The 14,254-nt window shown below is 50.9% G+C and overlaps 1 protein-coding gene across 1 annotated transcript; it reads right to left on the bottom strand.

Annotated features, from left to right (window-relative positions):
• Positions 1–4,769: 4,769 nt before the first annotated feature.
• Positions 4,770–12,220, bottom strand: FZD5 (frizzled class receptor 5). The gene is made up of 2 exons (XM_072813443.1): positions 11,593–12,220; positions 4,770–11,321 (listed from the first exon to the last, which is right to left on the bottom strand). Exon 2 carries the CDS (start codon positions 11,060–11,062, stop codon positions 9,293–9,295), a length of 1,770 nt encoding a protein of 589 aa, XP_072669544.1. The 5' UTR covers positions 11,063–11,321; positions 11,593–12,220; the 3' UTR covers positions 4,770–9,292.
• Between the last annotated feature and the right edge of the window lie 2,034 nt (positions 12,221–14,254).

Genomic DNA, 14,254 nt, shown 5'->3' with positions numbered 1-14,254 from the left:
TCTCTGTGTCTCATGAATAAATAAATAAAACCTTTTTAAAAAAACCTAGGAAAGAAAATGGAAGAACTAGAATAATCGTCGCTGTAAAGAGAAACTGCCCACCTATTTTGACTTTTTAGAATACTATTTTCAAAGTCACATTTAAGTGAGAAATATGCCAAATCTTCATCAGGTTTAAAGCTAAGACTTTGGGCAGCCCGGGTGGCTCAGCAGTTGGGTGTCTGCCTTCGGCCCAGAGCCTGATCCTGGAGGCCTGGGATCGAGTCCCACGTCGGGGTCCCTGCAGGGAGCCTGCTTCTCCCTCTGCCTGTGTCTCAGTCTCTGTCTCTCTCTCATGAATAAAGGAAATCTTAAAAAATTAAGACCTTAGCCGCTCCGCTTGAGCAATACTCTAAAGCCTGAAGCTGCTGTATTTTCATCATCTACCTTAATTCACTGCGTAAGGTCAACTTTTCAGCTGATCCCTTTGTTCTTGATAAACTGTTGGTGAGGTTAAATGATCTGACTTCATGTAGGAGGACGGTCTGTCACAAATCACTGTAAGACTGTACCCTTTACTACGCCGACTACTAAGCAGAAGTGCTGACAAGGGTGGTCAAAGGTTAAATGAAAATCTGGGGGGAGGAACGCGACCTGAGTAGCTTCAAGAACAAGTTGGCAGAATGAGGTAGAATCACAGATTGTTCTTTCCCTGTTGGCTTTAATTCTAGATGGCAGTACAGACATTTTGATAAATGGGAAATTGAGTCAACTTAGGGTGAAAGTAATAAACATCCCCGAAAGCTGGTAGGTTCTCCGACAAACGTCACAGAGCACAGAAACTCGCTACCACTAGGGTAGTAACTATGGCAGCGTTCTCAGGGTTTCATACCTAGGAAAGGCTCGTCCCCTAAACAAGACTAAAAGAAGATCTACCTCAACTCATTTATCTTCAGTTTTAGTTTTTTTCCTTTTGGAATACTGACTGCAGTGAAACTTTAACTCTGATCTATTGGGAACTGGGCTTTTAGGTCTTTGCAAGGAAAAGACAAAGGTCACATGTCTGAACCAGATGAAATTCCCATTTTTATAAGTCAAAAATGGCTGCTCATTAGCAGTTTCACACGGTTCATCCTAAGACCTTGAGGCCCAATGCTTCTGGTTAAAGAAACTTTCTTGCTGTATCAGATTCTATCACGACCTTCTCTTTGACATTTAATGTGCCCCACACATGCCCATTCATTATTGAAATCCAACACCACTGAATCTTGGTTTTGTAACAGTTCGAAGTTCATTTCTTGGATTTAGTTTTCCTATATGTATAAATACACTAGTCCTTGATTAAAAAAAAAAATTGCTGAACCCAGTACTTACGGGAAAATCATTCACTCTGTATCCAAGTTATACAATGTTTTTGGAAAAGTTTAGCCACAGCGTATAAGCTAGCTGAAATCTTTCATCACCAAGACTTATCTGTACTCACATATGAAATAACTACAACTGTTGTCTCACCTAGAAGCTGCATTCATGAATACAGGGCTACTTGGAAAAGCCCTTGAATCTACAGGTTACATGCAGCATCTGTCAAGTTAAGGATTAGATGGCCTGAAGTCTTAACTGTTTGCCACTTACCGCCCTGACCAGCCAGACACTGTGACAGCAAGAAAGCAAGAGACTTAGGAGCCCTTCAGCCCTGTAGTTCACAGGTGCAGTCGGTTTGGTTTCTGAGGCAATTTCCACTATTTTTAAGAACATGTACTTAATGTGATACAGATTTTAAGAATACCGATTGGTGGTTGGGGATCTCTAGGATGCAGAAAGAATTAAGAATGAAATAGTATAGAAATGAAGAGAAATCGAAAAAAGTTTAACGTTCTTTTAAGAATGAACAGGTTAGGTGGTAATGATTATAACTGCTGGGAAGGGAACTAAGAAATCTGAATGCATTCAAGAAATTCAGTGGTCACCTCAGAACCTAAGGTCCCCAAGAAGGTATCAATAGGGACACCTGGGTGGCTCAGCGGTTGAGAGTCTGCCTTTGGCTCAGGGTGTGATTCTGGAGTTCTGGGATCGAGTCCCACATCGGGCTCCCCACAGGGAGCCTGCTCCTCCCTCTGCCTGTGTCTCTGCCTCTCTGTGATTCTCATGAATAAATAAGATCTTTAAAAAAAATAAAAGGTATCAATAGCATCCACTTCAAGACCTCAAATTATTCTGCTAGTTAGAGAGAGAGTGTGTGATCAAAGTTGGGGCAGGAGGAAGGGGGAGAGGGAAAAAGAATCCTAAGCAGGCCCCACACCCAACACAGAGCCCAACGTGGGGCTTGATGTCATGACCCTGAGATCATGACCTGGGCCAAAATCAAGAGTTGGATGCTTAACCGACTGAGCCACCCATGTGCCCCTGCTAGCTTTTTCTTAAAACACCTATTCCTTCATCATCTTACCATTCTCAATTCTACTAACCTTCCAGTCCCCAGATGGGGGCTTCGATGAGGGTCCTCCCTCAATAAGATCATCTCACCTCTGCTAGTGTCCAGCATGGCAATGCTTGATATTAGTTACTACTGGGACCCATTTCCAAAGTATTTCCACCGGGTTCCAGGAAATACAGAACTTCTGTGGCTCCCAGGCTAACCAGCCCCTTGTAATCCCCTATGGTCACCTACCTGAGCACTCCTGGTTTCCCCAGGCCAGCTGTTCCCCACACACTGCCCTCGTTGACTCCCCTGACATGCCCACAACCCCGAGATGGAGCTTCCCAGCCTAGGTAGCAACCCCACCTTCCAGCTCCAAGACTCATTTCATCTGGCATAAGGAGTAGATGCCTCACTTCTTAATGTAGCCTCTCCTGTCTTATGGGGGGGGGGGGGGGATTCCATTTCAACTTTTTAACACCAGCCTTCTACATCACCCCTCCATCAGTTTATCCCCTTCTGCTTCAAAACTGCCATCTTCCCAATGCCAGGATGGGGCAATTTGACCTTGCTCCGTCCTTCACGTGTCCTATTATTTTTCAAGATACGGTCCCCAGACCACCTACCTCTCATCAGCTGCAAGTGCCTATGAAAAACGAAGCTTCTCTAAATGCAATGTGGAATCCTGGATTGGATCCTAGAACAGATAAAGAACATTAGTGGAAAATCTGGTGAGATCCAACTGCAGTCTGGAGTTAACAGTAACGTGCCAGTGTTGACTTCTTCATCTTCACAGTGTACTATGAGGATGTGTTAGCATTAGGGCCAAATGGGCAAGGGGTATACAGGAACTGAATTATCTTTGGAACTTTTCTGTAAACCTAAAATAATTCCAAAATAAAGTTTACTTTAAAAAAAAAAAAAAAAGGCAGCAGCTTTTAGGGCCTCAGACCTCCTGAGTCTCAATTCCTGGAGCTTAAAAAAGTCTGGGAATCTACATTTTAAAAATAGGAGCCCCAAAAGATTCTATCACTTTCCATTCCATGACTGAACAGTTGCTTCTTCCTTGTGTCTTAACCTGATCTAATCCTTTAGATCCTCTCAACCTAAGATAAGTACTATTGTCTCTCTTTCACAGATGAGAGAACTGAAATACTCAAAGATTAATATGTCCAGGATCACACAGCCCATAAATGGTGGAGCTGGAACTTGAGTCCCTAGCCGTCTAGCTGCCAAGTCTTTAAGCATAACCATTCTACTGCCTCTTGGTCCTGTTTCCATTAGTGTCAAACTAAAGAGCTCAAGATCACTAAAAGAATTACCATTAATACCCTGGACACACCTATTTCTCCAACCTGCTAAGCCTCTACAGGCCCTTGGCTCTAGCCTGTGGCTTCACCCCCCACCCCCTTTTCCACTGAGGGAAGAAGGTGGGGGGGGTGAGCAATGAGAGAGCCCAGGGAAGACATGCCAATGATAGAGTCCTGTACACGTAAGGTACCCTTGGCTCTTCCATCAGGATCGAGCTCAACTAGTGTGTTTTCCGTTCTGTCTCCCAACTGCCCTAACTTATACAGGAATCTGATAACGTTCATAGCGCTCACTCTGACATTAAATTACATACTCTCATATCATTATTCACCTCTTATCGGATTTGTCTTATCTCCCCCCAAACAAGATTTTAAGCTCCTAATTACCTAGGTTCTCCTACATACTTAGGCCTCAGAGCATTGCCGGAGAACACTGACATACTGGGCATTCACGTGAGGCCGTGGTTCATAGGTTGGTGGCTAACCTGCATTTTGCCAAAGCAGCAGCCAGAAGAAAGTATTCTGACAATGGTATCTCAGGTCTACTAAACATCTGTCCAGGTTATTGGGGAGGTGCCAACCCTACATCAATTTCTATCCTCTTACCTGGGCTCCCTGACTTGTACTTAGAGCTTAACACCATGTTGCGGGTCTAACTGCTGAATGAGAAATAGTTTTGAGAGTCCCTGTCCCCCAACCAGACACACAGAACAACAGCTTCACCTCTATTCAAAGAGGTTCAGTAGAGAGTCTAGATGGAGGGTTGATAAAATAGAACACAATCTCAGGCAAGGTCTCTGGTCTTACATGTATTTCCCTTCATTTCTTCCAAGTGAATCATGATACAATCACAGGATCGGCAGGAGAAACCTATGAAGCATATTCAAGTAAAACATGTTTTCATTAGTTTTGCTTCTGGTGACTGGAATTGCTTGATTTTCACATTAATAAAAACATTGTCGCTTTAAGTACCATCTGAGAAATCAGATTGTGAAGTTAGAATCTCCTCAGGTACTCTTAGAAAGCAGTGTGTGTCTCCATAAAAGCATGAGGAGAAAAAGACGTGTACAGCATCTTTTTATTTTCTTTACCATTGCTTTTAATGCACTTTAAAATTTATCTACATCAATTGGGAACAAAGAAACAAAAATAGACATTTCTTTGTTTTTCATAAATAACTACTCTCCATATTTGATAAAAATTTCAAACCATTATTTTACCTTCCCACAAATATAATACATACAAAATCTTTTCTGAAATAATAAGGTCAGCAAATTAAGTAGCTTGAGACTAACATAACCACATACAACTGCTGTTCTACGGACTTCCAGGAACAAAACAAGAAACAAAAACTTATCAAGATGCTCTGGGTTTCCTTTTGTTAATGTTATGGATTCAGAATTATAATCATCTGCCAATAATAATTTATAGATTCAAGCTGATTGTCTACAAATAAAATATTGCTGGCTCTGATCTGTGAGTTCTGGATTTGACACGACAGTGAGGATGCTGCATGATAGGCACTATACATATAGGAAAATCATAAAAAGTACTGAATGCCCTGGACTCCAACTACTGACTCGGTATGTGCCTCATTTGGCTCAGTAATAAATTCACCTGCACCAAACCCGTATCGAAAGTCACTAAATCTCTCATATATATAATATATATTATGTATATACACACCCACAACACACACATACTACACACACAGTTTGTAACAACATGAAGTAATATTGTCTCAAAATGATGTACCACAGACATGATCCTGGCTGAAATAAATCCTGTAATTGTCACTGAGCTGCTAGAAGCTTTTGAGAGTTATGAGTCAGGTTACTTAGTTACTTACATCCTGCCCCCCCCCCCTTGCCCCGCTTTAATGTCTTGGTAGCTTTTTCCCCCCTCAGAATCATCCTCCCCCACTCCAGGCATATTTTCTTCCCAGGATCCCTTGATTGGACTTTGGAGGCAAGAAAGGGCATGCAGAGAGAGGGAGCAGACAGGCAATTCTCAGCCACTGTACCTCACACCTGCCTAGATTTGTGATGTTCTCTGTCCTGTTTGCCACATTTGGTGTTAGAAAGCAGTTATTCAAAGCTTTGTCCCTCCAACCCCCCTTGGTCTATCTGTAGAGCACAAAAGTGAAAGAAGCCCCGTTAGCAGGGGCAGCAGTTCATTAAAATATACAACTACGTTTCCTAGCTCTGGGGTTTCCATTCTGTACTTGAGAGCACAGGTCGGGGATGCTGTTATTAAGGTTCTGTGTGGGATCCATGAGGTTTTCTCCTGGCAGCCAGTGTCAGGATTAGTGCAGCCCTGGCCCAGGAGGAAACAGCCTAATGAATACCAACTTGGAAACAGTGCTGTTGGCACATTATTTAAGCTCGTACATGCGCACAATTACACAACACACACACACACACACGTACACACACGCACACATACACACACAGGCCCGTCATTGGAAATGGCCATGTGGAAAGGTGACAAAGGTTTGCGAAGATAAACCAATAAGGCACCAAGAAAAATTATTTTCGGCCAATTTAGACAATATCAAAATGTGAGGAGGGAAGTAGTGTAAGTTAAAGAGACTTCCTAAGGTCTGGCCAACTGATTCACTGAGAGGTCATGGGAGTTCCTTTAGAGAACCTTCTAAATCCTGCCCCCGCCCCCCCAATCTATGAAGTGAGACAACGCTCCACACTGAACTGTGGAAGGGAGAGCCTGGAAGCTGTGCCTGTGACGTTAAACTGAATGGTAAATCCTCTCCAACTCCACAAAGCTATCTGTGAAGAAGTTGCTAGACCCCCACATACTAAGCTTTCATGTTTCTGTGAGTATGGATTGTTTGCATAATAAAAATGCAAATCAGGGGAAAATAGAGTGTGCGATGGAAGTAGAGGGTGACAGTAAATAGATCCGACCTCTCTCTCCCCTGGGTAGAGGTGGGTGGTTGATAGTAATAAGACTTGAGGGAAGCAGGTGGGCGCTATCTCCGAGGAAGGGCAGGGGTGAGGACAGAGACTGAAAAGAAAGCGGCACCTCTGAAAGTAGGTTCTGCAACTAGACCCCAAAAGGTATTACCTGTGTTGCCTCTTCTTGGCTTAGTATCCTTTGTCAAAGGCCTTATTATTATTATTTCAAATAAATCGGTTGTTCCTTTAGGCTTGGCAAGTTGCCAAAATGAAAAAAATACTTTTTTGAAAGGATTAATCCACTTCTATCCATTTCATGCCGCAACTTTTAGATACACTGTGCATCGTTCCTCCATTCCTCCACAAAGCAAAAGAAGGGGGACAACCCAAATTAATCACAATGACTGCAGGCCGCAGAACAGTGTACTTTCTGACAAGACACACTATATTAGGGAAGAGGTCGAAGTGATCACGAAAGGCCCTCGTTCGAAAAACAGAAAACTTGGCCCTCAGACAGGGGATCTACTCCAAGGTTCTAAAAAAGCAGCTTCTGAATAAGGACAGGAATAAGGCATGCAAAAAATTTTGGGCATTAAGTTTTGTTGATTCCATTGAAATTTTAACTTTGATTCAGAGTATGAATGTGTAAGAGCAGTGCATTTTTATGAACACAAACAGCTTTGGAGAGTTTGCAAAATTACACTACCAGGCTTCTCCCTTGTAGCAAAGTGTTTCAATTCACTATGGGAACTATGCATTTCTTTCCTTAATATCTCTGAAGTAAAAACCGTCCTGGATTTAAATCTTACTTTTCCAACTTTAGTATAAAGGAAGCACAAATGCCTAGACTCGTCATTTTCCTAGGGACCCATCCTAAAATTGTAATTGTCTTTGCCATCTCAGTTTTCTAAATGTAAATGTAGTCCCCACTCAACCCTGGTCACTGGTATTTTGCTGGCCAATGCACTATCACCTCCTTCCCCAAGTCGTGGCCTCACAGTCTTCATGAAGGAACAGTTAAACAGATTAGAAAAGCAAACAGAATTCTTTAATAGTAAAGAAACCCGTGTGTGTGTGTGTGTGTGTGTGTGTGTATGTGTGTTCATATTTAGGCTTTTGTATATGAATGAATGGTTAAGCAGATTTAGGAAAGCAAACAATTCTCTAACAGCAAAATGCATGTGGGTGTGTGTGTGCAAGTGTGTACTCATCAATATATAGGATTTCTCAGAAAAAAGTAAGAAAAACAGATTGAGATGGGGGAGAGAGGACAGCTTCCCTCCTGCAGTAGCAGTGCCCTGATCCATAAGTTTAAAAGCAGATGCAGGTGTATTCCGGGTGTCATTTGTTTTGAGAGCCTGCAGAGAGCCATGTTTTGCTGCTTTGGGAATATCTGGCTATTAAACTAGTCCAAAGTCCAGGGACACTTTTCTCTCATTGCTGCCAATGTTTGTTCACAGGTAACCAGCCTCCCTTCCCGCCCCCCCCAGTTCAAGCACCCCATTCAAGGGTGGGTGTGGTTTCTTAATCACAGCTCTCCAGGAGAGGAGGAATAAGAAAAGCAAAAAGACTGTTTAACATGATAAAGGAGGTGGGATGGGGGTGGAGCAGATAAGAGAAGTGTTGAAAATTTACTTAATTACTGGAGGTATATCCTTTTTAGTCCTTAAATCTAAAAAGCAGCCCCTTTAACAACTATCTCTAAGTACTTCCAGAAGAAGGGAGTGAGGTTGAACACCAGTTCTTTTTTTTTTTTTTTTTTAAATGGGATCACTCTGAAGCCTATTAAGAACCACCCACTCCTCCTCTGGCACAAAGCTGCCATTTTACCAGTCTAGAATTCAACCAATCACCATCCCTTAGGTTTTCACTTTTCCAAATATTTATACCGGCACTCTGTAATGCCACCTCTAACTTATTCAAGACAAGGCTGGGTGCTGTTAAGAATGGTTACAAGCACTACAGAAAAGAAACCGAAGCTCGATAAATAAAGCCAGGATGGCACACAGAATCATTAAACACTCTCTAACCTTGTCACTTTGGGGAGGCCCTAACCGCATTATGCTCCCCCTCCTTGGCTTGAGGTGGGGTTTCCCTTAACTTGGGGACTATAAACAGGGACAAGCAGCTCGCCTTAAAGCATCTTGGACACTTTAAGCAGTGAAAGGAGAGAAAACGAGCTGAAAAAGCGCACTCGACAGCTTCCCAGTCATAGCAACTTAAACTTTCACTGTTCACATTTTTTTTTCAAAAAAAAAGAAAAAAAAAAAGACACAAGTATAGGAAATCTATTTTCCCAATTTAGACCACACAGTTCAAAGAAACCTGAACCAAGCGGAACTTCATTATAATGCCAACCTTAGGATTGTAAAGCCCCCCCCCCAAAAAAAGCAAAGGTCAACTGCGTTGCCAAAATGCAACAAAGTTAAAAATTAAGAAAACTACATATAAATTAAAAACAGGGCTCCACTAACAAAAACAAAAACAAAAAGGTAGTAAGAAACGCGAAACAGAATACACGTGAGCTGAGCCCCTCTGAGAAGTCCTGGGACAGGTGCTCCCTTGAAAGGGCCCCAGGAGGGGGCCTCAGCGCCACGCAGGTAAACGGAAGTGAACTTGGCAAAGCTACCCCCCCGCCGCCCCATCCCCCCCCCCCCTCGGGCCTCCGCCTCCTACACGTGCGACAGGGACACCTGCTTGTGGTAGGCGGCGGCGGCGGCGGCCGGGGGGGCGCCCGGCGGCCCGGTCCTGCCCGTGAGCGCGGCGCTCGCCTCGTAGTCCCCCGCGGCCGTGGCGCCGCCGCTCTTGTGGCCCCGCCGCGCGCGGCAGCAGCAGCGGCTGGTGAAGCGCCGCCACGACTCCACCGTCTTGCCGGACCAAATCCAGACGCCCGACGTGATGCCCACCACGAGGCACATGAAGTACTTGAGCATGAGCACCCAGTACTCGGGCTTGGCGCGCGGCTGGCCGGCGTCGGGGCCCGGGCACGCGCAGGTGAGCGCCGCCTCCCAGCTCTCGCGGTAGTGCTGCTCGTACAGGTAGCAGGCCACCACGATGCTGGCCGGCACCGTGTAGAGCAGCGTGAAGATCCCGATGCGGATCATGAGCTTCTCCAGCTTGTCCGTCTTGGTGCCGCCCTGCTTGATGACGCTGCGGATGCGGAACAGGGACACGAAGCCCGCCAGGAGGAAGAGGGTGCCCACCAGCAGGTAGAGCACCAGCGGGCCCAGCACGAAGCCGCGCAGCGAGTTCAGGTTCTGGTTGCCCACGTAGCAGATGCCGGCCACCGGGTCCCCGTCCACGGAGCTCAGGGCCAGCGCCGTGATGGACTTGACGCTGGGGATGAGCCACGCGGCCAGGTGGAAGTACTGCGCATAGCCCGCGATGGCCTCGTTGCCCCACTTCATGCCGGCTGCCAGGAACCAGGTGAGCGACAGGATGACCCACCAGATGGAGCTGGCCATGCCGAAGAAGTAGACCAGCAGGAAGACGACGGTGCACAGCGCGGGGCCCGTGGTCTCGTAGTGGATGTGGCTGTGCTCGCGGCTGCAGGCGACGCTGGCGTGGCCCACCACCAGGCGCACCAGGAAGCCCAGCGACACGCACAGGTAGCAGGCGGACAGGAAGATGATGGGGCGCTCGGGGTAGCGGAAGCGCTCCATGTCGATCAGGAAGGTGGCCACCGTGGTGGAGGTGGAGATGAAGCACAGCACGGACCACAGGCCGATCCAGAAGGTGGCGAACGTGCGCTCGTCGGGGCTGAAGGAGGGCTGGTAGCAGGGCACCGCGCAGTTGGGCACCTGGCCCGTGCGCACCTTGTTGTAGAGCGGGTGCGACTCCTTCAGGATGGGCACGAAGGGCTCGCGGCACTTGCACACCGACGGGGCCCCGGCGGCGCACTCGGCCCCCGAGGCCGGCCCCCCCGCGGGGCCCGGGAGGGTGGGTTTGGCCGGGAAGGGCCTGGGGGGCGCCGTGGTGGCCTCGCTGCGGTTGTAATCCATGCACAGGACCTCGGCGTCGCGGCCCAGCACCGGCAGCCGGTCGCAGCTCATGCGCTCGGGCCAGGCGAAGCCGTACTGCCGCATGAGCGGCGAGCAGCCGGCCTTGGCGCGCTCGCACACCGAGCGGCAGGGCGGCAGCGGCTTGTGGTAGTCGGGCAGGCAGATGGGCGTGTACATGGAGCAGAGGAAGAAGCGCAGGTCGGGCGAGCAGTGGATCTCCACCAGCGGCCAGAACTGGTGCACCTCCAGGCCCGCCTCGTCCTGCGTGTCGTGGTTGAACTGGTTGGGCATGTGCGTCAGGTTGTAGCCGATGCCGCGGCACATGGGCACCGTGATCTCCTGGCACACCGGGGCCTTGGACGCGGCCGCCGCGCGGCCCAACAGCTGCGCCAGGAGCAGCAGCAGCAGCGAGGGCGGCGCGCACGGGTCAGGCCGAGCCATAGCCCCCTCCCTCCCTCGCCGGCCGCAGCCCGCCGCCCGCCGCCCGCCGCCACCGGGCCGGCCTCTCCGCCGACTCGGGTGTGTGTGTGTGTGTGTGTGTGTGTGTGTGCGCGCGTGTGGCGCCGGGGCTGGCAACCTGTTGGTTTCTTTTTCTCTCAAATCCGTCCGAGATCAACTGTTTCGGGAAGGCGCTGCCAGACGGCGTGGGGAGGGGCGGCGCGGGCTCCGACGCCGGGGCGAGCACTCGTTACTCCAGAAGCTGAGGGAGAAGGAAAATCGCAACCACTCCCAGTTAGACAGGAGTCCGCGGCTCGGCCCCCGCAGGCGCGCCGCGAGTCTCTAAGTTAGCGTCTCTCCCCCTTCCCTCCCCTCCGCCTCCGGGAACCAAGCTACCGACTCCCAGCCCGCCCCCCTCCAGGCCGGGGGCCTCCGGGCTGCACCGCGGGGCCCGAGCGCTCAGCCGCCCGCCCAAGGGCGGAGGACCCGGGACGCGGCCGCGGCCGGGGGAAGGGGAAGGCGCGGGCTCTCACCTCCGCGGCTCCCGGGAGAAGCAGGCGGTCGGCGGCCAGCCTGGGCGCTCCGTCCCCGGGACACTCGCTCACAAACGCGACTCGGAGCCGGGCTGGCACCCGAAAAGTTTGGCGGCAGGCTGGGTATCCGGGGCGCGGCACATGGCAGCAGGTGGGGGCGTCTCAGAGAGGGGGTCGCGCCCGGGACGCGGCCGCCGCAGGCCGGTCACTCGCCCTCGCCTCCTCCGGGGCCCCCTGCATGATCCGAGCGGGGCAGAGCGGGAGCAGGCCGCGCGCTCCAGCGGGCTCCAGCGGGCTCCAGCGGGCTCCGGCCGCCGGACAAGGGGCGAGCGCGCCTGGCAGCACCTGGGCGGGAGGAAGGCGGTGGGCGGCAGCCGGGGGGTCCCGCTGCCTCACTGCGCCGCGAGCAGCCGGCGCTGGCCCCGCGGGGACTGCATGGTGCCCGCCCGCCCGCCGCCGCGTCCAGCCCGCTGCTCGCCTCCTCTCCTCCCCTGCAGGGGGCTCCGCGCTCCAGCGGGCTCCCGGGGGCGGGGGCGGCGGCGGCGCTCCCGGGACGCGCCCGGCGCGGCTCCTCCCCCGCGCTCCCGCACTCCCTCGCCCACCTCCGGCGGGTCCGGAGCGGCGCGCGGCGCCGAGGGCAGCGGAGACACGGGCGCGGGCGGACTGGCCTGTCCCGCCCCGCCCGGGTCACCTGCCTCTAAAGCCCGCCGGGAGGCCCCGCCCCCGCCCCGCCCCCGCCCCGCCCCCTCGCGCCGGGGCTCGGTTGGTGGGCCGCCCCGCCACGTTCTCCGCGCGTCCCCGCCCACTGCCCCGCGGGCTCGGCCTCCCCGCGCCCCCGCCCCGGGCGCCCTCCGGCCCCGCCCCCGAGCGGGCCGCCGCGGAGCGCGGGCCAATAGGCGGGCCGGAAAGCGACGGGGGCGGGGCGAATGCTAATCGCTCCTCCTTGAGACCCGGGGCGGGAAAGCTTTGCGGCGAGTCCTCCTGGAGTTCTCTGCGGGCGCCTGCGGGGCCGGGGCTCCCTTGCCTCTAACAGACTTAGCTTACGGACCCTTCCTTGCTTGCTTCCAGAGCCCCTGGCAGGTCTCCCTGCAGCCGAAAGTCCTTAGCGTCCGGCGCTTGTTCAAAAGAACTGCTCGAGGAACCCTTCTTAGCCGTGGCACCTGTGTCCGCTCGGCGCTGCGCTCAGACCAGGTGAGCTCACGCTGAGAGAGGAGCCGAGGCTTACTGAGCTGAGCCCCTACTGTGTGCCCGACGGCGCGCTCGTCGTTCATATCTTAATACTTAAGAACTCAGGTCTCTACAATTCCGTGAGACAGGTACTCCTTACAGGTGAACGGGCCAACGTATAGAAACTTGACCACGGCCACCGAGCTAATACTCGCCCAGGAAAGCCGCAGCACAGGCGGTCTTCACCCGGGTCGGCTGAGCGCCTGGCACGTAGTGGGCGCCCAAATGGTGACTCGGGATCCGAACCCACGTAGCTGCATCCCGGTGTTAACCACTTCCCGCCCCCCCCCCCCCATGGACTATCTCTATCCTCCAGTCTTCAACCTTGACCTTTGCATCTCGTCACAAAATCTTATGGTCGTGATAAGAATGTGATTTTCTTCCTGTCTTTGGAAGACTCGAGAGACGTTAGTCCTTTATCAGTCAAAGTTTAAAATCCCAGGCAGTTCCGAAGTGGGCTGCGGAGAGCAGCGGCGCAGGCTCGAGGCTCCGTAAGGGGCAGGGCGCCCGCCCCCCCCCCCCCCCCGGGCTGCCGACTGTGAGCCGCGCACCCGCGTCCCTTGGGGGAGCTGGGGCGCAAGGAGCAGCCCCGGCCGGCGGGGAGACCCTCCGGGTGCCCGCTCTCCAGATACATTATTATGCTGCAAGTTTTAAATGTCCTAAAAATGTCTCTTTTTCTACGTGTTCTAATTAGGTTGGAAGACTGAGGTGTTCAGCATTCTTGAAATTCATTCACACGCTTACAAAGAGGGTTTGAATTGTTTCCCGCTCCCCCACCCCTTCCTTCCTCTGGGAAGAAGGCGGAAAAAAAGCAGGAGGGCCTGGGTACTTCAAGGAGTCAGGACTGGACTAAAGGGCTGAGACAGACTGCCGTCATTGTCCTTCTGTCCTGGATCCCGTCTGTACAGGCTGGGAGACTGAATTGCAGAATAGCCCTCTCCCTCTTGCTGGTCAGCAAGGCTTTGTGGACAATAATGAAGAAAGTGTGCATTATTCATCCCAGACTCAAAGTTTAAAGTGAATAAATACAACTGTTTCACAAGCATCAAAACTATTGATAAATATGTTTAGAATATACTTTACATCTTTCCTTCCCTGACATTCTACAGGTGTTCATATTTAACCTCTTTTGTGTTTTGGAAACACTTGGCACTCTGGGTCAGCAAACGTCCCAGGGTCGCAAGTAGTGGGATTGAAAAGCTATGGAATATTAAATCAAAAAGAAAGGGAAACCCTCAGTGGAAAGTATGTGCAGACTCTGAACATGCCAAGCAAGGGCTGTCTCATTCTGTGCCCTTTATGTGACGTGTGTATTATTGGGGATGGACAAGTGTTGGCTAATAATAAAAATCATTTGAAGTTGGAGAATGTTAATCACTCATGCTGGAATTTAGCCAGAATACTTGTGTTATTTCACTTGGTTCTGATTCAAACG

This window comes from Canis lupus, chromosome 36 (genome assembly GCF_048164855.1).
Source record: "Canis lupus baileyi chromosome 36, mCanLup2.hap1, whole genome shotgun sequence".
NCBI classification, from domain to species: Eukaryota; Metazoa; Chordata; class Mammalia; order Carnivora; family Canidae; genus Canis; species Canis lupus.
This window is presented reverse-complemented; position numbering and strand designations above follow the sequence as displayed.

What these genes read in the sequence shown, in the direction of transcription:
- FZD5 (XM_072813443.1), bottom strand. Translation starts at nt 11,062, where the DNA reads ATGGCTCGGCCTGACCCGTGCGCGCCGCCCTCGCTGCTGCTGCTGCTC.